The sequence below is a fragment of the Apostichopus japonicus genome, chromosome 11 (genome assembly GCF_037975245.1).
Source record: "Apostichopus japonicus isolate 1M-3 chromosome 11, ASM3797524v1, whole genome shotgun sequence".
Classification (NCBI taxonomy): Eukaryota; Metazoa; Echinodermata; class Holothuroidea; order Aspidochirotida; family Stichopodidae; genus Apostichopus; species Apostichopus japonicus.
This window is the reverse complement of record NC_092571.1, coordinates 1,639,150-1,666,566: the sequence shown is the minus strand read 5'-3', so window position 1 is coordinate 1,666,566 and position 27,417 is coordinate 1,639,150. Positions and strand designations below refer to the sequence as shown.

The following is a 27,417-nucleotide window of genomic DNA, read 5'->3' as shown; positions in this document are numbered from 1 at the left end:
AAAGCTTCTTTTTTGGGCAAATTTTCCATTAATCGGCCAACTACGAAGAGAAAATACGATGCATTAAAGCAAAAAATAATAAGAAAGTGATTTCACCGACAGTTTAATTACTGTGCCAAATGTTAAGCGACGCCAACCCATCCTCCCGTGATGCTCGCTTATCTCAACTATATATTTGTTCAGATTTACATCCAGGGTTATCCCTTCCTTAGTGAGTTCCACCCAAGGAGAGTTTCATTTCACTTCAGGAAGTTGTTAACACATATTCCTTTCATGCTGCTGTCTGTTCGAATATTTCTCTTTTCCCCTTTCCTGAATAAATACCATTCAAGGTTGCCCCAAAGTTACTTTCTTTTTCCTGCATGGATTGGCTTTGCAAATTCGGCTTATTTTGTATGTTTTTTGTTTTAGTCTAACGACCTGCAGTACACTGAAATTTGCCAGTGTAATATAATGTTATTTAAATTATGCTAAGTTGGGGGAATGACTTGATAAGACTGTACAAAGTTAAGGTGTAAAATTTGCAATGAATGCAACTATGAAGCATCCCTTTAATTGGATGCAGGAGAATAACAATATCACCGATAATAAATGATCAAATATTGAGTCTTTCAATAAATTTAAAGGTTTAACTTTTGCTACAACATATTCCAGAAATATCAACCCAAGGATTCATATAAATTATCCTCCAAGCACGACTTTTCAATTTTTCGTCAATATTTTGGTTTCTATTATTTAACCCAAATAAACTGAAGTTGTTCCTAAAAGAAAATATTTGGTCCTCTCTCCCGGTATTGGAATGCTGCCAATACTACATGAAGAAGCACAGCCTGAATGAAAAACAAAAACGTTGCTGCTACGAACCCCCCCCCCCCTCCCCTCCTCCTAGGATTTTACTACCGGAACGAGCTGAAAAGATATTCTGGATTATTTATATCCCTCGCCAAATTTCTTGAACAAACCATGACCAAGAAACACATTTGGCTAGATTTATATAACAATGCATGAATACAGTAGTTAAAATCCCCCCCCCCCTCAGTTTTTTTGGGGGGGGCAAGAGTTGCTTGTACATTCCTGATTCCTAGAGTTGTTGTTTACTCAGTGGAGATTGAGAAAAAGCGAGACATCTCTTTACACTAATGGAAATTCTTCCGATGATAAAACCACAGAGATGTTTCTTGGCAGGGCGGCACCATCAGTGTTATCGCGGAATCCTAAGAACGGATATATAACATCCCAGCAAGAATCAACACCGACATCAATCAATGGAACAGCATCACCCAACTTTTCTGAGCATACCAGTAAATTTTGCTGGCATGGGATTTGTTCGGCTGGGATGGGAAGTGGACTTAAAATAAAAGATTTTTTTGTTTTTTGATCTGCACCTTTTTTTATTGAGGGTTTTAATAATCACTTCCTAACAGAGTTAAATTTATGAGCACTCTGGGGAATCAGGGCCTAAGCCTGCAGGGGGGAGGACACTAGATAGTTAATTCTTCATGGAGGAGGGAAAAACAACTTGTCAACAGTTAAAATCTCTCCAACTATGATTAAATTGTAATAAGAATAGTGAGGTTACTGACCAGGTCAGCAATATTGTGATCAAAGCAACCTTTTTCTTCCCTCTCTTTAGTTTGATACAACTTTCAAATGAATTTATTAGATGTTAAACATCATCAAGTTAGTTTCAAGTATATGCTTGATGACAGTCAAGTTTCATTTCAAGCTACAAAACTAAAAGTTGATTTTTTTCCTTCTAAATTTTTTAGGAGGTTCAACTCTGTATAAATGTACAAATGATGTCTAGGTTTAGTGTTGTAGATGCAGCCTAGGAGGTTCAACTCTGTATTAATGTACAGGAATTAACCTCAGGAAGTGGCAAAGAACCCCTGAGTAGTCAGAGACTGTCAGACGATTGATAAATTAGTCAGACATATTGAAAAATATGATTGTCAGCAAACCAGAAATGATGATAATTAACATTTGACTTGAAACTTGCTGAAATAAGGAGCTTTAATCCACTCAGATGGTCTTCTGAACTTTCCTATTGTATATGTTCTCATATATATGTATACAGTCAGCTATTATTAGTGGTATGGAAATTTATTTTTGTTGGGCTAACGATAAGATTTTTTTTTCAATGCAACCATTTTTAACATGGCAAGATGTACATGTTAATCTTCTGTCTAACAATGTTAAACATCAATGGAAACATATATATATATACCAAACAAATGTATTAATTTTACATTTGTTAAGGTAGATTCCCTAATTCTCCTCTCCAAACATCAATTCCTTTTCCACTTCTACATCTTGCATCTCCCCCCCTCTTTCCAATCTCCCATTTCCACCCCCCCCAAAAAAAATCAAAATTATCCAGCAGTTACATTTCTGAAAAGCTTAAGCAGTTTGTTGCCGGAATTGTTGAAGTTAACTTTCCTCTAATACTCCCCAAAAAGACAAGACTACTCTTGAAATTAGGACTGCTCGCTTGAATACCTAAAGACTACTTAATTGTAATTCCTAGGATTCCCAGGGCAGTTTTTTATCAAGCACCTCCTCAGATGCCAGATAGCAGCCACTTGGATATTCCAGATGTTACCGTGCGGCTTAAGGTATTAGATCAATGACTCAATAAGGGTCCTTAGAAAACCAAGACACCGCAGAGGACGAAAAATGCCGCCCTTCATCCGAGGAGGTGGCTTGTCTCGCTCGTCCAGATTTTTCATCATTTTTTTTTTTATTCGAGCAATTTTCAATTTTAGGTCATGTCCTAATTTATTCATCCCCTCCACTCCCCTCTTTCTACTGAAGAAAACTTGACGAGAAACTTATCGGAAAACAACTAAAAATTCATGCAAAGGGCCTTGAGGTTTAGAATTTCACATCTGAACAGTAAAGACAGCGGCATGTATTACCGAGATTACCGAGAAAAAAAAAATTTACTGACTCCATGACCGGAATAGAAATTCTGCCCGATCGTGAGAGAATTTGCTGAGCACACATATGTCAAGGTTTATCAAGTAGGGAGGGAGGGCGTCTTTTCTTCGGATCAGATTTGTACTTACTCTATGCAGTGGATTACCATTATTTTCTCGACATCAACCTTCAACGATACTCTCTATCAAAAAAAAACCCCACGATTTTCACAAAGATAATAAAGGGAAGAATTTGTACATTGCATAATTACCTTCACGCGATGAATTCATTACCCTTCAAGATTTTGGGAAAATTAATTATATGTGTGTTTGTATGGGTGTTTTTTTTGGGTGGGGGGGAGGGGGAGGCTTCTCAACATTAAGAACTAGATTTTTTTTTTTACAAAAATACTGCCATCAAATTTTCAGACTTTTTCCAAACTTTTAACATCGTTGTATGTGGGTGAGATTATTCATCAGATAACACGATTTCAAGCGGCATATAAAGACAAATCAGGAATTAACCATGCGACTTGATTGAACTTTTTATAATATTTTGAAAAATTAGACCTCCTTGGAGAGATAATTTTATACAGAATTGACGAAGAGGAGTAAGGAACACATTTACTTTTGATCTAAAATAATTGAGATGTTTTTTTGCCTTCTGCATACAATAGGAATTAACTATTGAAACTTAGCTCTTCAATGAAATCATTCAAATTATAAAACAACAAAGATAATTAACAAAGAAATGTAGCACATCCTAAAACGAACAATACTCTAATCCTTTAATCCTGCCCCCATCACCCCCTCAGGCTAACAGACTGACAGAACAACATACATATATACAGACAGATACAAACACAAAAATCAATAACGTTAATACATTATAAGTTCCCGTCAAGTCCGTTACGGACGAGAAATAAAACGTTCCGATATTTTCTGGCCGTCGATCATCGTTAATCGTTTCTCCGGGGTGGTGTCCGCAAATTTGACCGGTGATGATTAAAAGTAGGCCGTGAGCATTTTGAAAAAGGTGGGTGCACACATGATGTAATTGAACTTACCTGCACTCTCTCCAAAAATTCAAAGAAATCAAGGTCGGCATTTGAACTCTGAAAGCAGAGAGAGAGATATATAGAGATAGAGAAATGTGCAACTTGCCAGTGGAAGGTGTAAATCTAACGCATGATGGACTGTAACTGCAGGCTAATTACCATATGAATGAAGGTGCAGGACTGCACGTGGGGTGGGGGTGAGGGGTGGGGGAAATGGTATCCCTGCAACCAGATATATATATATATGAAAATATCTAGGTCAAATTTGCCCCTCCTCTCCTATAACAGGGATGAGCCTGGGGTAAAAAAAAATCACAGAACTTTACCAAAATTGCGGTATAGGCTCCAGTTTGCTTATGCTACAGTGTGTTAGGATAATAATTTTTGTCCCCGAGGTAGAAAAGAAATCACGGATATTCCGCGAATTCGCGGAAAAAGCTCATGCCTGTATAACCCCGATTTCCATATTGAAGTCATGCATCAATAGGAGATCTTATAGTTATTAGATTTAAACAAAGATGTATTGGGTTTTATTGTTTTACTGTCAGATTATATTTGTTATTGTCTTCTTTCTTTTCCCATTAATTGATCTGACCTAAATCCTTGCTTTGCCAGTGTACACTTTCTTGATGTGTATATTGATCAATTAGTCTTGTCCTGAGAAATATCGACAGAAACGTGTAGAGGGAAAATGATTTTAGTGTGTATTGCACAAGTTTTTCATTTCTCCTTTATGCCATGCAATAAAGTTACAATAAGATAAACAGTACTAGCAATGTAAACATGTAAATATCACTTATATATGTACACACTACAATCTCTGTTTTATCATTATTTTGTGAAAGTTTTGACTTGCTAGAAATAAATAAATGAATGAATGAAAAAAAAAAAGGAAGCAAAAAAACAACTATATATCACTATATATTTATAACTATATATAAATATCACTATATATATATATATCACTATATATATATTACTCACTATATACATTATATATCACTATATATATATCACTATATATATATATCACTATATATATATATCATGGGAATTAGGTTAATATAGTTACACCCAACCCAAAGCCCAACTCTGAAATTACGGATATTAAACCACAGGCAAAGAGATGAAAATAACAATTATTAAGGTACACTGATGGCATATCGAATACATATGTTTATAATTCTTACATGGATAAAGCTTTGACTCAGAATAGTTGGCCCCCCCTGTAGTTAGGTTAACCTATCGTTTCCTTTTCCGTCCACATTTTAAAGACGTCGACAAAGATTAAGCTACGTTAGCTTAGAAAGTTTGACTATCACTACTGAATTGTCAAGAGTATAGTTTTCTAAGAAGCAATTAAAAATATCTTCTTTTTTTGTATCCACTCAGAAACAGTGACCTTAAAGGTTTGGAATTGAGATTTAAGAACATTGGTAAAATCTGTATTGTACCGACTGGTATAAAAGGTATGGAGTTTGCGGGAAACTAGAATGATGAACTCAGTCAATCATGTGTGTTATGTGATAGTACAGCTAATAAACTACATTGACATTTGAAGAGTCCACCCAGTACTGTTAAACTGTTATGTAATGTACTGTAATGTGATTTTATGTAATGTACTGTTATGCAATGTACTGTCATGTGATGCGATGTAATGTTATGCACTGCACTATAATGTAATGTAATGTACTATAATGTAATATAATGCTATGTGATATGAAAAAGTCAAGAGAGCTGATATCACTACTATTGCATGTATACATGCCATAGCCTGTAGACACATCTTAAGATTGAAATCATCAAATTGCACTTTACTGTACTGTAATTGTAATGTAATGCATGGTACTATAATGTAATGTAATGTGCTGTTACCTGAGTTCAATAATAATGTTAAACATTGAAGGTTCACATGTCTTTTGTCAGTTAGGCAAGCTAGGCTATCTCACACAGATGTCACAGCAGTGAACGCTTTGGTCATGTTTGCAAAGAACTTTATTTATAACACCACCACACCAATGTGTGCATAACTCAAGCAGATACTCCCAGGGCACTACAGTGCCTCACATCTAAGTGTCCACTGAGTCGGGTGGGGGGCTTCCTGTTGGTAGCACAGCCCCAACCTGGCGCACGCAACTATTATGAACTATGTGTGTTCAAATTAAGTCTTAGGTCTCCATTTGTAGACTTCATATGCCTGGAACGCACTGCAATATGCATAATCCAATTCTGTAGCATCAGGCTATGTCGCCCTCCGTGTCGTGATCGTTCATGAGCTAATATCTGAAATCCAAAAACAAGTCCAAGGGGCGAGCGGGCTGGCGGGAAGAGTGGTGACACCAGTGTTGCTGTGTGCTGTGTGGTTATAGAACCTAATAGAGGGTGAAGGGAGGCTATTACACTCCTGTGTTGCATGAAAGTGATTTTTTACAAGGGAGTCTCGACATTCAACAATTTGATCAACTGTTGCCACAGTTGACTTAAGCAATCAATATACGATCCATATAATACCATCTGTAATTCCACTATTGGGGTTCGAATACATCTAGGGCCTTCTAACACCTGCCATATTCCTACTATTGTTTTCCCCTTGTTTCTTAAGGTATGCACTGCAGTATCAATATTTACAGTACGAGTCATTTGCCAACTAAAACCATTCATACTACAGCTGTTTATATTGAATAGAAAGGGTGGGTGGATTTGATTTAGATTAGATTAGATTTTATGTATACCAGTGGTCTATTTTTTGCCCTTATAAGGACCTGAGTGGGAAGACTACAAAATCAAATCTAGTTATATTAGTTCTATGCTTTGCAGTATAACCTTCAGTTTGTTGTTCATAATATTCTACTTGAGATTGCTTTAAAGATATCAATTATCCAAGTCTATAGCGCTTAATCAATAATGGCCAGCCGACCATGCCATATCAATCCTCCTCCACCTCCTTGTATATTTACTATTCACCATTGTATTTATATTACGTGGAAATAAAATCAAACTCAAGCTCATATCAGCCCTCTAATCTAAAAACCTGTTGATTGTCAAATTTATTATTGTATACATTCCGTTGCTAACCAATTTGAAAACCGATTGTGTAAACTTCAGACTAGACTGGTCACTAAACTGCCTGTTTAATTACATTAATTACCGCATCTAATTAATAATTTTAATGATTTGTTTATCTAGTCTCATAACTAGGATGACTGCTCGTGCAGTCCCTACAAGGAAACTCTAGTATCGTTAGCTATCCTACGAGAAACAGCCTGGAAAGAACAACGACAAACGTTAAGAAACGTCTGCAATATGCATCGCACCAGTAGGATGACAGTTTATAGGGGATTTTACCCAGGTTGAGGAAATGTTAACCCTTGATTCTATTCATGGGAGGGGGAGACACACACATTTTTTTTCCCCAGGATTCAGCTGCAGGTACCTACGTACCGAGGCATAAAATGGATCGCATCGTTTTTGGATAGCTGTCAGTGTATAAATCACCTAAACGGAACTACTTTTCAACATGCTGCTCATGACGTTACTATTCGCACGGTATATTTAGGAAAACGACTGATACTGATACAGTCTAGTTTTCAGATAGATGCGATACAATCTCTCAACTCAAATTCTTTGCTCCAGTTTTGACAAAAGGCTAAATCAGTCTCATCCATATAACCATGGTAACTACAACTTGGTATGCAAGAGGATGCAATTGACCAAATAGATAATCTGCTTTTAGTCAGCGAATTTTGCCGAAAAACAGATTCTCTGATTTGTTAACAGATTCTCATGTATGCAATCGACGATGTACGTACAGAGAGTACTTTGATGGGCAGAAAACCTTTTCCACCGGGTAAACAACCTTTTCCAACCGGTAAACAACTGCTGAAAATAGCCTGCCTCTAAATGCTATCTAATTTATAAATATATTCAAGCCGTGAAAGAACGCAGAATTAAAAAAAAAAAAAATTTTTAACTTTCGACATGATCAGTATGCAACATCTCCTATCTGCTTGCAGCTTCCTCTAATGAGCGACATGAACTTCTCTAGCCGTTCGTGGGGTTACTTAGCCATCATTTCCATACGGTCTTCCACTCAGGTGCATTTGGTCACGTTTTAACTAGCATTTTCTCCTAATAGTCCGTGGGGAATCCAAAAATTCCGTCCCGGTGGAGCAGAATTAAAATGCCAAAATACTGATCAATTTTCACTCAACTTCTCTGACAGTCAAACACGGCGACGAAAATAGCTCCGCTAAGAATTTTTTTTTGCGCAGAAGTCTGTGCCAAGTACGGTCTAAGGAGTGGAATGTGTTGAGGTTTTCCTTAAGGGGTGTGCACGAGTGTGAGAGGTGATAACGTTGTCGGCCAATTATGTGTGAGAGAATAATGCCATGTCTATGTGAGAGAGTGTGAATGTAGTTTCGGTCGGTGCAGGATTTTGAGAGGAGTAGTCAAGGATTCCCACAACAGACAGTGCTGGCTGGTGACAGTGAACTGTCTGTGCTAATAATCTCTAAGGATATCATCATCAATATTTAAACGTCGTCTGCCAACTCCAACATCCGATACATCCAGGCTATTTTAAACCAATTCATGTCTTTTGGCAGATTGTTATATAGTCCAAGATATAAAAGAAGCATTTGAGTGTTTTAAGTTATGTTTCTATGACTATACTGAAGTTACAAGAGCTAGTCACCATAAAAAATATATGTTGAATCTCCTCTGTAATGCCCCTTTAAGGCTAAAGAGAATTATGACCGTTAGCGCCTCATTGGAGGCCTAAATGTTTATGAAAAATCTATTGTTTTATGAATTCTAATATAAATCACAGCAACCAAGTCTTTTTTAAACTTCATATAAATATCAGAGCAATCTCAGATGACATTCAACACAATTTGCCATTGATAAATTGTATCAAATGTATAGCCTAATCATGTAATTTGAGTCTATAAAATTCCCGATTTCCAATTGAGCTTTGTGTATAGACTTTCAAAGTCCAGCCACTTTCATTAATGAACCCTTGGCAGTTTATAGGGACATTTCTCAAGAATTGCAAAAGTGGTGTAGAAAGATGGCATAGACTGACTTTGGTTCTTCAGAATGGTCCCACAAAGATTAATCTTGTGCCTTAAAAGTCATCCTTTTAATAATAATAATCATAAATGAGACTTTTAAGATGTACACAAGGCTCCATTGTTGCCTCCATGTGTAACATATTCTGGCCCAAAGCCAATATTCATAAATTGAACTAAGAGATCTTTGTGGTTTTATACAATCATATATAGTAATTCATGATTTATTGACCAAAACTCTTATTCAATACATGAGTAACCTAGCTATTTTGCATTCCACAAATTTCATGTAACCAATGTCTTGTTCATTAATTTGCATTTGTTCATGTTTTGAGAAGCTGAGCGGAGTTTGTACTCTTAAAATGGACTAAGGGGATGATATGCAGTCTATCGTGGGCACCTTCAAAATTTCATTTTTATAATATTGAATATTAATGTTCTGTTTGAACAGTTAGAACTAAAATGTAATCAGTCCTAAGGCAAGATTCAGAGATATGTTTCAAATATTAACCTTGATTTATGCAGCCTAGCACAGACAATAACTATTACATAACATACAGTGATGATTGTGGGTATGATAATATCAGGCAGACCGTGGTAGCATAAAATGATATCACCATTATATTCAGACTGATCCTTTCACCTGCTGTGATGAATTTTGCCAGAGAGAAAATTTGACATGCAAAAATTTCGATTGGAAGAAATAATTAGATTGGAGTTGTCCATCTGCTGTATAATTGCTTTTCAGAGTGAAGTGAAATAATGGAGATATAAAATGCAAAATGGCCAAAAAAAGAAAGAAAAAAAAAGGAAAAAAAAGTAAAACATACCTTTCCGTTGACCGATTTATCTTTTCCTGAGGATTCCTCGAGCGACTGTCCCTCCATCTCTCTCCTCCTAAAAAAGAAAACAGAATGGATATTAAAGAAATTGAATAAACGGAGAGGCAACGTTAGGTCCTAGCTGTGAGGAGATGGGAACAACTGTGTGAGTAGTAGATAGTATAATTGTGTGGATTTTTGCACTTGTTTGAAACCATTGGCATAACTTGACATGGGAAACAAAGAGAGGAATTTAACCAGCTTCCTTGTGATCACCCCTCCACATACCACCCCACCCCCTTCCCCAATCCCCTTCCCAATCCCCCTTCCCCAGTCCTTCTCTACCAGGAACAGAATAAATTGATGTACAGGACTATACATGCAGTGGTAAAGAAGAGCATTATTCACACTTTTTTTAACAACTTTTACCAAAACTTTATTTTTCTCAAAATGATTATAACTTTTCTGATTATGATTTTTCATATGATCATAATCAAAATGATTATGATTTTTCTCAAAATGATTACTCAAAACAGTATTTTTCTCAAAATGATTAGATGTTCCCGGCACCAAGAAGGTGAAGGTTACAATAGGCCAAGAATTGATTCGAATTCTTAACATTTTTGTCATCAAAGCACTTTTTCCATAAATTTCTGTAACCATCACAAACGAAACACCAATCTCGTAGAACGATCAGAAACTTTTCGACCTTCGCTTTGAGATTATTTCATCAAAAGTTAGCTAATTTCTCGCGAGTTTAACATCTGTTTGATCTTCATGAATCTTATGTACCGTATCGACAGAAAGTAAAATTCATGTCAAAAAGCTGCTTTAAAGTCAATTTGGTATAATTTCCATAAAAAAATATGGGAGTAAAATAGTAAATTATTTAGCGTCAACAAAGAACCAAACGAGCCAGTCGGTCGGAAACTCTGTGGAGATAAACAGCACAGCAAACCTTTATCTACAAGTCTAAAGGCTATAATATAGAGCCCGAAGTAGAGATTACTTGATTGGATGAAATAATAACAGAGGCGATTTTATGAATCACAGCGTGAAATGCCATGTGACGCTCACGGTGGCCTCTTTTATCTCCCTGTACAACATCAGATAAGGTTCACCAGAGACTACAAACCAAGGACAAAATACACGAAGGCAGGAAAACCTCTTGAATAATAAAGAAGAAATTCCCACTGTGATGCAACTTGGGAGCTAACATGCCAAAGTCGAAAACAAACCGATAAATACTGCAGGTTTAAAGTTTCGACTCGAGGACTGTTTTCACACTAGACCAGACAGACGATTCCAAATTTTGTGAATATTATTCCCTCTGATAGATTTGCGATCCGATAAATGTCCCACAACATCATAGTCTTTAGTCTGTCCTGTTTGAAGATTAGCAGGACTCATCGATCCACTTAAAGTCAGTGTATTTGTAAGGAATTTGATAAAATGTTCCAAAATGAATGGTACAATTAACATGTACCATTGTGATAAGGAATATAATTTCGCAGGGTTAAATTCATATTTGACACAATACTGTAGGTCTCCTGACAGTTGTATTTATCATGTAAACACAGACATGCAGAGTATCAAATGCACAAACTTGTTTGTTTGTTGAGCAAATCTCTCAAACAGTCACATTTTTACCTTTACCTTAAGTGAATTTGTAAACTCCCATATGTTCAGTACTGAAAATAGAGTACATCCCATTCCCCACCCCCCTCTATGCTCCCCACCCTTGTCTCACCCATTTCTTCACTACTCTAGTGAACTAAACAGCAAATTCTGTAAATCTATACTTCTTTTCAATTACACTGAATGAGTGGCTCAACAGCCCGCCAGGTCAATGAAACACTTCCTGTCCTAGGCTAAGGGGTTGACCAGTCAAGGCCAAGCCTCATAAAACTGTTAGCAGGTAGGACTGTCCAAAGAAAATATAGATAAACCTTTCACATGCTCAGCCATGTGCTGTGATTGATGCACCAGCATACATGTGACATACCACTTGGAGGACAATCAAAAAATAGCCCAATTAGAAAGACAATGGATAAAAGCGAATCGGAACAGATTCTTTTGACAGTATCAGATACCACATGGACTTCATTGAGTTTGAGACCACTTTGAATAACCATGAAACTGTAAGGCAGGAAACTGATTAACATAGAATTAAAATTACTATTGCAACTTATAAAGATCTCCCAATTACTGTCAGCCAAAATGTTGAAATATACTACTTCTGTTTCCTCCACCTGCCCCTCATCCCTGCCCCTCTTCCAGCACCCCCATCATTCCCTCAACTGCTCACAAGTATTATGCCTCATCTGAGTTGGCCGTCAACTACCAAATCTATGCCTCTCGCCTGCCCCTCCCCCTGCCACTCCCCTTGCCCAACCCCTCCCCACTGCCCCTCAGCTGCTCACAAGTATTATGCCTCATCTGAGTTGGCTGCAACATTATCAACTCTATGCCTCTCCCCTGCCCCTCCCCTTCCACTCCCCTTGCCCTTTCCCCTGCCACTTCCCTTGCCCCTACACCTGCCCCTCCCCACTGCCCCTCAACTGCTCACAAGTATTATTCATCATCTGAGACTGAGTTGGCCATCAAACTCAATCTCCTCGCATAGCTTCTTCAGAACGCAGACATCTAACTCTAACTGTCAAACTACAAGCATATATACTGAATCATCATTCATGAGAATTCTGTATTAAGTAGCCTGAACGAGTACTTCCAATGCATAACTCGTCACACATGTTAACCCAACATCTCTGACGTAATCAAACAAATTGGATGCCAAAACTTCTAAGTACCAATGACGTGAATTCCTTTACAAAGCTTAGCAATTACCGATGACTCTGCGTTTTCCAACTAGCTGTTGACCTAAAGACTAGGAACGAAATTTGAATGCCATGACAGTGACCCCCTTTTCCAAAGTACAGAACCTTGCAAAATGTCTGATCAGGACTGTAGAATGGCCTGCCTCTCCCCCCCCCCCCCTATAGACCAGTATATTTTGCTCAATTTGAGAATATTTCTTCACAGATTTTGCTCACAGTTTATCCACATGTACATTCATTGTAGTACATGCAAGTTCATAATTCTTCACCCACAGCAGATACAATTAAAACCACAAATATCCTTCCTTATGAGAATTATATGGTGATAATGGCTACATATAGATCTGCTGTACGATCCTGACTTATACAGTACAATTGCGACCAGAATCCAATTGAGCATAAATCCTGTACAATTCTGGCTAATATCAACACATAAGTGCCTTCCTGCATGACAACCCCCCTCCCCCCAATCAGAACAAAACAAAACAAAACAGAGATCTTTTTAGGGACTGAGACCATCATATAGTCTACCTTTAGATGATATCAAAGTATAACTAAAACCCACACCCACATTGTATATGAATCTGGGTTTATAGGTGAAGTATGTACTGAGTATTCAAGTATCACGCCCAAAAGATGAGAGATTATTGCTGATTTTCTTATAGGTTGCAAATTTTTATATTTTTTTATATCACATTTCTATTGTTATTTTCTCCATAATGGTTGTGTAATTGTCATTATGAATCATTCCTTGTAACCACTGACATGTATACTAAGGAGCTCCATACCCCCAAGCAATATTAGGTCTTATGCATTGGTCGTGTAATTACCATAACATGAACATAAATTCCAAGGACAGGTCTGTGAGCAACTGTACAGCGTGCAAATACACCACAGGTTCCAATTGATAAGCAATTCATTAATTTTAGCCTGTTGGTTAACTATGTCATATGTATTAATTGTCTTTGTACACGACAATCATAGATGTCGCAACGATTAATTAATCCGAGACATTCGGGCTTTCCTGGTTGTGGAATCGATACCATTCTGTCAGGGTACACCAGTCCGGGTGAACCGTAAATCATTTTCGAAGTATTCCCATTTCTTTCATTACAAAAGGTAATAAAAAATATCAGGACCAATTCCTCACAAATAGGGAAGTAACGGAACAAAAGAATTCTACGTTCCTCAAAAATTCTTCAGGATAGATGGGATCGTTTTTAATACAACTTCCTTTATTTCTGCATTGACAGTACTTAGACGGTAGCTCATTAATTTCTAGTATATACGCAAGAAATGATAGGTAATGTGAGACAGAAGTGAATTCTTTTGAAAAAGTTCCCTTTGCCTATTAAATTGCAACATCAAGGTTCCGCATTGCAAATTGTCCAGTATATAGATCAAAGATATATTGTAGAAATGATAGGTAATGTGAGACAGATATTATATCTTTTGAAAAAAGTTCCCCTTTGCTATTAGCCTATTACATTGCAAAATCAAGGTTCCGCAATGCAAAGTTCCCAGTATATTGATCAAAGATATATTGTGTTTCTAATTTTAATTGTAAAAATTGCTTTCGGGTCCTTTCGTGCATGAAACAAGAACCGCACTTAAAACCATCAGTTGTCATTTCTATTAACTCATTTTCTTTGGTGTTTTTATTTTTATTTGTTCTAGTATCGAGGACACAATTAACTTGAGACTCGATTCCCGATACACTTAGGATGTACAGTACTTCCCTCAACACATGAAAGCATTATTTTGATTTGCATAACTACTAATTATTTTGATTTGCATAACGACTAATTATTTTGATTTGCATAATGACTAATTGCGTTGTGACATCAACCTGCAGGAGACATGACTAGTATCACCGAGTCCGTTTGTCTGATCATGAAACATTCTAATGCTAAGGGCAGTCGCAAAACAATAGCCTATTAAAGTTTGAAACATTTCCAAACATGTTTCAAGGTGGGCGTAAGGTACAGTACTTGAATCTCTGGGTATGTGCAACAACATCCTGAGTTCCTGACATGAATAAAAAAATGTTTTGTTTTCATACGGCCTGCAAGGGAAATGAAAGGTGCATACTAGACAAATCCATGCCAATGCCCAAATATAGTCTGAGCTGATCATTAAAGCAGATTAAAGAGCTATTGTAAAGATCAGCTGATCACCAAAAAAAACGGACAAAATCCGAAGGGAAAAATCCCCGCGAAAATATGTGATCCAGGCGATTTGGATGGTAGAATGAGTAGGAAGGGCATTGACTATATTCCTTGTTGTATTAAAATGTGACACAAATTCAATTCAAATCCAAAGATATAGCCATGAGCAATATAAGCTTAGGCTTGCAACAGTTACATACATAAATGGTGTACTTTACTTATAGGCCTAGCCTTTACTTTCAGCATATTCATGGTGCACATGGATTGCTATATGTCAAATAAGTGCATCACTTTGGGCCTTCGTGTGGACCATAATAAAAAAGTTACCATATTGCATCTTCATAGGAAATACAATATGGTTTTGTAATTTTGGTAACAGAAATAAAAAAAAATAAAAAAAATAAAAAAAACTTGCTGACTTTTGCTGAGTAACATTTTTTATTCCTATATATAGACTACAACTTAATTTCACAGCAAACTGCTTTTTTTTTTATTTGCGTATGTGTGAGTCTTTTTAAAATAAAATGGTTTGTTTTCATACATAGGAATTGAAAGTGCAATGGAAGAGACAGGAAATTATTTAGACCACCACAACATAACTTTTCAGCTGGTTTGTCTTAAAATCCTTGAAAAGCCAACCAAGCAGGAACAATAAAACGGTTAAAACCCCAACCTTTGCTTTGCTAGACCAGAGTGAGGTTGGAGGCAATGTCCTAATTAGCTGAAGATAGGAAGTTATGTTCTATATATGGCTCTAGCATTTCAAGGTAAAAGTTCACTGTTAACTATATATGGTATGTGATCAAATGTGTGAGAACCAATTTCTTCATGATCAGTGAAAAACTTGCATAATTTACAACATACCATATAAGTTTGTTAAAATAAGTAATGCAATAATCAGCAATATTATGCTGTCGAGAATCCACATATGCTGAATGGTATGGGATACGACATGGGTAAGAAAGGGGTCACTGAAGGGGTTAGATAGAATCCCTGCGGGGAAAAGTTATGGCCAGGGTAGAGGGCGGTTATGAGATCAGTTGAGTAATGTATATATGCAGATGCTGTGGAGTAGAGATCTATTTAAATTGGTCACTGGATTACCATTGGACTTGCCGCCACAAGTGACACAAGATGTGACCTTAATTCCTTTCATATACTTCGCTATATTTCAACAAGAGCATTTTAGCAAAATTGGTCCAGTTCTATAACCCATTTTACTGACTTCAGGACAAATGGAAATATATTATCAATCTAAACAATAACTTCCCACATTAAACAGATTTTAAAAATCTATTGGAAGCCATCTCATATATAATTTACAATATGGCTTAAAATTGGTTTTAAAATACTGAAGTTTCTCACAGATTGAAAAGCACCAAAATAACTCTGCCGTATATATATATTTAGCACGTTAAACGACAAATCACACGCTGTGCCAACTCGCTGCGAAGGTATAGAGGGAAGTTACCTTTCTTTTCCCTTGTTCACTTTAAGGAAACTTGTGCCATTTACTTCGAAGAGAAATTAAAATCTTTATAATTACTGACACTCTAAGTTGCCGTGACTTCCCCCCGATTACTTTTAAGAGATGGCCAAGATAATAGAAGGAATTAACACTCACTTAATGGCAAACTGTGAATCAGGAAACAAGTACGAGGCGTCTTAAACTCTTAAAGCGACAGTAAATTTGTAATAATCTCAAGTTGACAGGACTTCTTGTAACCGGCATATGTCATTTGCACGTTCTGCATTGAGGACTAGAGATATTAAGCTCTATCTGCTATTAATAGTTTTACATTAATATCTGTATTTAATCCCCAATTGTTGCCTGGACCTTGTCAGAGGGAAATATTTTCAAAGAGGACTTGCAACCTAATCAATGTAATATTTACAACCCCCCTCCCCCCCCCCCCAATAAATGTCTATTTCTCAAACTTGAATGAAACGCCATCATATTGTTTTAATTCTTTACTATCCAAATATTTTATATTATTTATTGTAATATTAATACTGTACCAGTTCAACTTCAATTTTCTGTTGTATTAATAATAATAATAATCATAATAATAATAATAATAATTAATTGAGACTTATAAAGTGCCAAATCAGTAGACAAAAGCCACTGCTCAAGGCGCTTTACAAAGAAAGTAGATACACTTGAGGGACAAATGTGATATGGGAGACCCAAACCATCAGTTTGTTAAAGTTCAATGCATGTCAACCCAATCTTCTGATCTATAACAGACCCTCTTTCGTATCCATATCATATACTGAGCTACTTTATCATTCACATCAGCTGTTGAACATAATTTCATTTCTAATCCACACTTCTTTCATCACACAAACCCTGAAAGGGAAGAGGGTCACCTTCCATGGACATATGTACATCTCATGGCGAAAACACACAGACACACACACACACACGCCGACACACGGCCAGCTGGATACAGTAACACAGGAAACTACCACTTTCAGAAGGGCCCTTCAAAGGTGAACAGACTAGCACATCTAGCGTTAACAAAATCATATCATCTCTCTTTTTATATTTTTTTTTATCCCTCTGTGTCACACCTTTGATATTCAGTGAACCTGTGCTTATAACAAACAGTACAGTAGTGAACAATTCTATAGGGACTGAAATTATAAAGGTTGAATTTGTCTGTCTCATATCACTGCGTGGCAGTCGAATATGCAAATGGACTTTACAATTACATACCAACCTACATTTTCCACGTTTTTTAGATACATTTGAACTTTTCCTCTTTCTGTTTTATGAAGGAATCTGGAAAGATATCCGTCCTTGAAATTCTGAATGATTTAAAGACCTAAATCTGGCAGTATTTTTTTTTTATCTAGAGTGGCAAACTTTTGTCACGCATCGACTTTCTTTCCCCTACCTCCAACTCGACACAGATCTAACATCCACGGAAAATAATATATAGATTGAATCTCCATTGATAACCTTCTTACATGTACACAAACACGCAGACACACACACTGTGTACATATACAGACTGTATGATACAGTAATACACAGTGCATGCAGCCTACACAATCATAATATGCACATTAAACTAACAGGTAATCAATTAACTTTTCAATCGAATAAACAGTATTGTGTTATTACAGCACCATAGTTTAAGATTTCACTCAGTTTTTTAAAGAAAAAGAAGAAGCAAAAGGAAAAATTTAACATGCATATAATGTCACACAAAACCCTCTCCCTCAACCCCCCCTACCCACCCCTCCCCTAAAGTCTACAATTAGACATCAATAAACACAAGGAATTACCATTAACATAGCTCTGTTAATTAACCAGTGTATTAATAATGAGCCGCAACGAGATAATTTACGGTCGAGCAGTCAAGCGATCAGACCCTCTTTGCAAAATTTGATGAAGCACATTAATCAACAAACAATGAAAAAAAAAAACAACTCCAGATCACCACAAAATTATCAAAAATAATGATTGTCAAAGATATCTACAATGCACCAAATATGGATGTAATTTCAACTGTTACAACAGAGAGAAAAGTTAAGTTCTTAATTGCTAAGCACTGTTGTCATATGATCTGGTAACTCCTCCAATCTTATTTAAATATAAAAATCATCATAAAAAAGTGACTTCATGAACAATTAATGATAATTAGGTCATCCTCATTTCATTGTGTCGCAACAGTAGTGTTTACCTTTCAGGGTTGTTTTTGCAATTATGGTACACTGCAAGAAAAACCCACCCCAACCCCAAAAGATTTTTATTTTCAAACTGCATTTTTTTAAACCGTTTTAAGTTGCAGAAATATCAATGTAAAGCCCGTTTTTAAGTTTAGGAAAGCAAGAAAACACACAGTAGGAATAATTTAGCAAAATTTCACGTTTTAAACAACATGCTAGTTATTTAATCTCTCACAAAATATGCAGATTTGTTTGGTGAATCAAACTCATCAAACCGATTTTACTAAACTACAACAATTCATGTAACAATCCTTCACTTGATATTTTGTTGTGTGCTGAAGATTAAAGAACTTTTATGCTAGCAAATTAAGCTAAGGACACTTGAAACCCCCTTTTCCCTGAGATCCCTCCCCCCCTCCCCCTCCTCTCCAAAGTCTCAAAACAATATCAACTACAACTTTATTCCACAAGAATTCCAAAGAATGAATCAACGTTATCCAACTTAGAAAACAGAAAGTTGCAGTTAACTTTTAATTCATTAACAATTTTTTATTCAAACAAATTCTGTCTATTACATATTTGTAAGCAATATTAAACTTCCATATATGTTCCAAAGTTTTCACTAAAGTATCGTATCTGTGTAAATTAATACGAAACAACGATTATTATTGTGCCAAAAAGGGAAACAATAAATAATAATTTAGAATGACTAATAAATAGTCCAATCTATATCAAATTTTAATAACCTGCCGTACCTTGCTTTGCTTGAACCATATTTCGATCCCATGGATCTGCTCCTCTGTGGTGCGACTACAGCAGTAACATGTACCGGAGCCATTACTTTAACTTCCAGTACTAAAATCACACTGTATGAAAAAACAACTCAATCCAAGATGTTTCTTCGCCAATGGAAATTAAAAATAGGAATAGTTTCTGCTGAATCCAGTATTTCAAAAGTTAAATAATTTCTTTCTTCAGATTTAATTTTTTTTTTAAGTCCTTGATACAATCCTACAGTATGCGAGGGTTAACAGTGAATGTTAGTCTCAACGTCTCTATAACTGAAATTGCCGGTGAGGAAGAAGAGTTTTCTTTCTTTCACAAGTAACTCCATTTGCGAATTAAAACCTTGGAAAATTCTGGTGATTCTTGGCAAATAATAAAACAAGCTCCAAATTTCACACTCCTAAAAATCTCAGTTTGTGGAGACCTGCATGTTGCAGTAGTTTTGTTATTTCTTGTGTAATAAGTTAAGGCAGAGAGATTTCCAGCTGGTTGTAGTAAGTGACACTTTTAACACCATTCCAAACTTACAGGGATTAACAATAGGCCAGTAGCACCCACTCCAGCCCACCAGCCATGTGTGCTATTCAACCTACTAGTATTCCACGAATGAATAACTTGTCCCTCTGTGCACTGGAACTAGATTCACCCTTTGTCCTGTTACAATCACCCAAGCAAAGGTGTAGAAAAACTACAGAGGAAATGTGATTAGCACAACAACAAGCTTTTGGATTTATCATGCCCTTGAGCCTAACAGAGAAGAAGTCTTCTGATTGGACAAAGTTTTGATGACATCATCGATTGCTAGCCTGGCAGTTGAAGGGAAATGTACATAAAGTAGGGGCTTCCTGCATTGCCAAAGAAAACTGTGGCGCAGAGATGATGGTATCGGGATGTGTATATCTCTCTGTACAAGGTCAATGGAAGCATTTAGACTGACAGCATTAAAACAGAAAATGAAATAATTTGATTAGGAGGGGTGAGCTAATACTTAAGACAAAATGACAGTGTGGTACTTCCCCTTACAACTAATTGGCAAGTTGTCTCGGTTGGATACTAACGTTAACAGCTAGCAAAATGATTTATTCTGGTCCCTTTTACAGGAATTGATTTTAATTGATGTAACGAAACGATGCCAAAGTACTCTTGAGGAGTACACTTTAAAGTGTCATTCACCCTTTGAACTTTTTAAAAGTGCTAACATCTATATAAGAAAAAACTGCATGCCAAAACATAACAAAAACATCATGAGAAAAAGATATATACATCCATGTCTATTGATGTCTATTGATATCAATTCCCATTATTGAAGTTTTCCTATTTTTTAATATAAATAATTCTTTCAAACATAAATCCCAAATGTGAAAGAGTTTAACAACGAATCCGCCCCAGAACCAACACATTTCCTCTCCCTCACCCCCACTCCACAGCTCCAACACTTTTTGATAGCTTCCTACAGCACTGTAAGGTATCAATGTAATGTGAGGGATGCATGTTTCGGACATTTTCTTTCAAACTAGTAAATTCGAACATCACTTGATGAATGAAAACACTGTTCTTAGGAAGTGAAGGGAATGCTATTTGTGATATTTCATGGAGTCATTTCTTTTAAGTACTTGAAACCTATTGTCCATGCCGTTCTTCAAAAAGTAAATTACTCTCCCTCATTTGAAAATCACCATTTTGGGCCAAGATTTTAGTGATATCTCTGTTTATTTATGAACATGGTGTGAGGATCTTTAAATAATGAAAGAAAAAAAAATATATGAAAATAAATCTTTTTCAACTAAGACATTTAATGCTGAACTCATCATGGCGCTAGTGATTACAAGTACATCATCGGCAACTCACAATAGAAGACGTTTTTTGACAGATTACGGAATCTGTTTACCCAAAGCTTTAGGTCTCTGCCTACATTTTCAAGTGGAAAATCAATCTAATAGTCCTCTCCCAAGCCTCCCTTTCAAAATGCAGACTGCTCGGCATCGTAAAGTAATCACTCGGCTTTCAAAATCTACCACTGTTGAAAATGCACAAATTACGATGGCCGGAGTGCCATAAACTTGTCTAAAATCTTCTCCATTTTACTGCCTCGGCTGCGCAGACTTTGAAACAATTTGTTTTCTCCCCCTGCCATTCCCCTGAAAGTGTCGAGAAGGCTTTTCGTACCTGACGGATAAAGAGGAATTTAGCCGCAACCTTTGAGACTGTTTGAAATGGTCAAGAGGCAAACTAATGGTATAATTTTCCATAGAAAGATTTATTTCTCCACCTGAGTCCTTCGACTCCTCCCAAAGTGATGCTCAAACATTTTAATATCTTGTTCATGCATCATCCCCAAAGTGTACAAAACCTCTTAATAGTACAATGAGCTCAACTTCAGTGGTCCTACGAAAATTTATCAATTCGTTCAGGATTTAATCTCTCACATCCAGATCACTGTTATCTTGCTTCAAGCTGAATTATAAGAATTACAACCCTATCAAATTTGCATAAATTAAAACAAAACATGCCACACATTTCTTTTCCTTTTTTCCATGGCAAATTTCCTTCAAGTCTTCTCTGATAATTTCAGTCCAACTTCGGTTACAAGTTGTTCGTACGAATAGCCTTCTAAACTTTACATGCCCTATAAAGGTCAATTTGGAACCCTATCCAATCCAAAGTCAAAGCAATAATGTGACAAAATAACGAAAAAACAATCCATTCTGCTGTCATACTTTATATGTAACTATGACATCACACCTGTTTGCTTCAAGTTCACTTATGGTACATTTATCTCTGACGATTTTAATTAGCAATATCTCAAAGATGCCATGTCATAATTGCCTGCAAATTTCTCCTGGGTACATATGTTTATATATATATATTTATATATATATATATATATATATATATATATATAAACATACATATATATATATATATATATATATATATATAAACATATATATGTATACATATATATCTATTCAAAACAAACATTACCTAGCAAAATGTAGCTGAGTCATTCTGTGCATCACACGGAATGAAAATTCAAGCTCTAAGTACCCTCTCTTGACATTCGTGAGAAGTGTTAACAACAAAAGGATTGTTAGAGTTCATGTTATACACCTTAATACTATATGACCACTATGACGACTACATATAATACATGAATCCACAACCTATGAATCTTGTTATTCCTAATCAAATATTTCTCAAGACAGAATTAGACTTAGAAATGAGTCTACACAGTCCTACACATAAATATTACAAATTTGTGATTAGTTTAGAAAATTAGAAAGTGGTGAAAAATTATGGGTTTTTTTTTGTGTGAGGGAGGGGGAGAGGGTTGCAATGTTACTGTTACCATCAAACAATGGAGCTCAATGTAACACTTCCATAATTAAATGTCAATTAACTAAATAATTAATTAATCTATTAAATAGTACTTACCTGTAAATATCATTAATAACTAGCTTCTTTGCAAATTCAAAACAATTGTGTACCAAGTATACCATTTGAAGTTTGAGAAAATGCTAATGAAATCCTGAGATATTGTTTTGTACAAATGATGAAAAAAAAAAATTCTCTACTGTATATTAGAAGTAGGTTCACTCCTTAACATGCCCTTCAGAATAACAACACAGCCAAACTGTCTGACTTCTGTAGGACGATGTACGCATGTGACTATCTGCGACTCAAATGTGTTTAACTTGAGACCTCTGGAACCTGTTGTGGCCCTCATTCACCTTAGGGGGATGTTAGATTTAATCCCAGATTCAACAAAGGGGGGCAGGACTTAAGCCAAAAGTACCACGGGTAAAATGAGAAATGACAAATCGATATTGCTGGCTCGCCTGGGATTTTATTCCTACGTTGATGTTTTTCAATCTACCAGTGGATATATCTATTATTGCTCATTAATGCATCGTGATTAAGTTACTAATCCCGCAGTTATGATTATAACTTGAACGAAATTTGTACGCTACTGAAAAAAAGTTGTATAAAGAACGTGTGAGACACAGGTGGGAAGAAGATAAAGGTAATTGAGGAGGAGAGTTAGGGAGCTAAGGGAAGGAAATGAAGGGAAAGAGGAGAGAGGGGGAGAAAGAAGGATGGAGGAGAAAGTAAGAGAGGCAAAATGGGAACATTGAGAAAGAAGAAGGGGTCTGCTAAACTTCCACAAGTATTGCGGCAGCACTTAATGTTGAGCAGACTACAGCTTAGCAATCTTTCTTAACAAATTTGGTACTTTTCACTTCTTTTCTACTTCTTCTTTTTTATTCTTTAACCTTATATCTTGCATTATAAGCTACCCTATGAAATCACTCTTTAATGATAAACAACTTCAGTCCAAAATCTTACATGCATATTAGGCTAGCAGGGCCTAGGCTTATATTTCTTTTAGGTGATTTTTACATATATCAATATGAACCATTTCATAGGCTGTCGTAAATCTCTGGTTATAATTGCCTCCGATCTACGACACGTGAGATGCGTAACTTTCTGCGGCGCTTGGTCAACCATTTTTACCAAACTACACAGAATATGACTCATAAGATAAGACTGAAATTTATCAAACTATATATTGCTCTGCTAGATTTACCACTGTAGGAGTACAAATGTTAATAGGCAGGTGATAAGTCAGTAATGTTTCAATTGTCAATAATTTATCGCCCAGACATGTTTCGATGTCAGCATTATACATAATCATGTACCGAAACCAAGAACAGAGTAAGAGAGAGAGAAAAAAAATATATTAAGTTGATTTCAAAGTTTTTGATTGATACCACTTCAACTTTCCAGTTGACTACTTGCTAATGAACTTCACAATCATTAAGTGGTTTGATGTGTCAAAAGCATACTAAGTTAAAACCCTGCCTTAGTACTATTGACACCATCTGGTATACAGTGGTATATATAGTACACATTCGAGAGATACGTAAACACTGTCACAGTACTCGCCATTAGCTACTGACGAGAAAGCAAATATTTCTTCCGTCTGCATACGACCGTAAAAAAAAAACGTGTCCCTGAAGTTATTTTAGCTAGAGAATAGTGTAATTTAGTTAGAGACTTAGGCAAAGAAAGTACAATCACACTACTCTAGCTCAATGTAGTCGATTGCACAGTTGAACTATATTTCTGCCTGGAAAAGATGCCCGCTTAGTTACCACGGTAACAGACTAAAATATTTTTGGCGGGATCTGGCTTTATTGGTTTTATTTTTTTCGAGTGCTTTGGTAAATTGCTGAAATGCACTTTCCAGATACAAATACGCTTACACAATTTCATTCTGGTATAAGCAGGGAGGTCAACCGTTGCACTGGTAGCAATTCTGCAGAGCTATGTATATTACACATTGCAGAAACCCTTTTTGGTCGGTAACCTTAAAAACATATTTTTTCTTTAACAATTCAAGCAAGACAATCTCATTAACATCCCGGCACCATAAGTATTAGATATGATGCATCCAAAAGTTTGGCATGCTAAAATTGTCACAGTTATTCACAAATCATTTTTATGAAACAAGATTGCACAATAGTTTTCAAAAGAAACAAAAGTGGTCCTTAAAGCATTGATACTTTTTCGGAGATATTGTTGGGAGATTGTGACAAAGGTACTCTTTCTCATTCAGACATATAGCTTAAATACTCAGGTGGCACAGTACTGTTTTACCTTCTCCCTAATTCTCCAATAATTCCTGTGCCCACTTAAAACCCCTGTTAATGCATTAATCTCATATAAATATATATAGTACTTTTTTAATAACACCAGTAGTAGCTGTTGGTCTAAATGAGGGCAGCAGACCAAAACTTGTTCTCGATAATTTATTCAAATTTTGGTTCAAAGTGAACTGGAAATTCCAGTTAGTACTAAAATGCTATCAATTTTGGCAGCATAGGTTAGATGGGGAAAGTGCATGGCTTGAGAGGAGACAGGTAAGCTAGGGAGATAAGTGAGTCTAAATAACAACTGGCTATAATGTGTACAAAAAAATGCATAACTCGATGCCAAAATTTAATGAAACCTGCCAAATTTTCAGATTTTGACAACATGTCCAGTCAGACAGTTAGAGCCAAAAAATAGTCAAAAAATAGGTACAATTAATGAAATCTGTCAAATCCTGTCTAAAAAATGAGCTCTATTATTTCGACAGATTTTGTGACCATCGTTTGTAGCAATTTTTTTTTTTTTGTATCAGTAAAGAGTGCCTTAAAAAAAAAAAAAAAAAAAAACTCATAACCTTCCACTAGTTGTATTTATTACATGCATGCAATATTAAATATTCAAATATTTTTTAAGTTTAAGCTAGAAACATTACAACCATGTATCTATCATATTGCAACGGTATATTTCAGGAAAAAAAAAGAACTAATGAAAAGAAAAGTCAAGCGTCTGCTACTGAATGATTCCAGGTCTGCCCGTTGTCAAGACGTAACTAAAAGCCATCAGCAAGATAAAAAGTTGGAGAGGGTGGGGGGGGGGAGGGAAAAGATTTGGTAATAAACCGCTTTACCAATTATGCAGAGGCACATTCAGCAGATCGTAATATGAGGAATACCTTGTCAAGAAGAACATTCATTTCACCAGAATATCCAAAAAACATAACACACGTTACCTCAAAATGACCTCACCGAGGGAATCTAAATGATTGTCTCAGAAGGAAACGTTTGAACCACATGCGTCAATAGGCTTCAAGAAATGTGCATCATACCGGCGTAGATGGTTGGTTGCCATAGCAATAATAACAGTACTGTGGAAATGGTATTTAAGGGAAGTGACTATTGGAGTCCAGGAAGAATTTCAGAATGATTTCAAATTCTCTGTATTGATGGGTTGGGGGGGGGGGGGGAGTGATATAAGCAGATTTGCTGTAATTATGAATTATAGAATTCTGCTGACAATGATGCAAAGTTAAGCTTCTAAATTTCAAATGTGTGTAATTTACAATTGAACATGTTATGAAAATTAATATGAAGCAACAGCATGCACGCACACACACAGACACAAGACAAGCAATTCCCGAAGGAGATCATGATTACAGAAATGACCATTTTCTTAACATCTTGCCTTTCCTTATTTCTCATAAATTTTTAGCATTTACTAGATTTTTTTCTTTTGGTAGAAGTTTCCAAATTAGAGTCATAGTACTTGGCTAGTTTGAAGTTTTACTGATCCACTATTTTGATCATGAACCATTCTCCCTTCTCATCCCCAGCCATCCCAGCCATCCCCAGCCATCCCCACCCACCCCAGCCAGGTCTCCCATCCACCTGACCTTGCCTGGTTTCCATGTATGTAAAACCTGTATGACATGCCACATATGTAGTATTCTGTGAAGGATTATTTCTTAGCATGACAATGTTCCCTTTCTGCTTCCCTCCCATTCCACCTCTCCCCCACCCTTCTCCACCCCCACCGTTCACCACCCCTTCCTTTCTCCACCCCCTTCCAATAACCCCATCCTCTGTCCCTCTCCCCATCTGTTATGCTTATCTACCTATGCCAAAGCTCACCATATAACAAAAACTACCACAACACGACTTTGTTCCCTTCCTGCTTCCCTTCCCTCCCCTCTCCCCACCCTTCTCCACCCCTTCCTTTCTCCACCCTCCCCTTCCAATATCCCCATCCTCTGTCCCTCTCCCCAACCTCTGCCCATCTGTTATACTGATCTACCTATGCCAAGCTCACCATATAACAAAACATTCATGACTTTGACCCAGTCACAATGATGCGTCAACACATTACACCTCTTATGCCCTCTCACACACAGAGAGCTTCAACCTGCGATATTCCTGGAATCCTGTCTACTTTATATGGTACACACTTCCTTCCTATTTCACGGTTTCACTATCCAGCATGATTGTATCTCTCCTTATTAATATTAAAACCAGCAATATTTGACCTATGTGCGAGTTTGTAGAGTCACGTCCTTACAGATTACATCATCCAAAATTCAAATTAACCAGGTGATGACTACATCAATGAACCAAAACATTACTAATTCCAAGTGATCTGGGGTTTTTTTTTCTAGCCTGAGTCACAAATTCTAATAACCTTTGGTCATTTTTTTTCTCCAATAGGGAAAAATTG

The 27,417-nt window shown here is 36.4% G+C and overlaps 1 protein-coding gene across 5 annotated transcripts in view; it reads right to left on the bottom strand.

Annotated features, from left to right (window-relative positions):
* The window catches only part of LOC139975713 (uncharacterized), a 205,863-nt gene that overhangs the window by 33,359 nt on the left and 145,087 nt on the right, over nucleotides 1–27,417 (bottom strand). For 3 of the 5 annotated variants that reach the window (XM_071983811.1, XM_071983812.1, XM_071983814.1), the window contains 2 exons: nucleotides 9,876–9,942; nucleotides 3,986–4,033 (listed from right to left, as the gene is read on the bottom strand). In XM_071983811.1, the coding sequence (XP_071839912.1) occupies nucleotides 3,986–4,033; nucleotides 9,876–9,942 (115 nt within the window). The remainder of the gene's footprint in view (nucleotides 1–3,985; nucleotides 4,034–9,875; nucleotides 9,943–27,417) is intronic. The other 2 variants (XM_071983815.1, XM_071983816.1) reach the window with 1 other exon arrangement.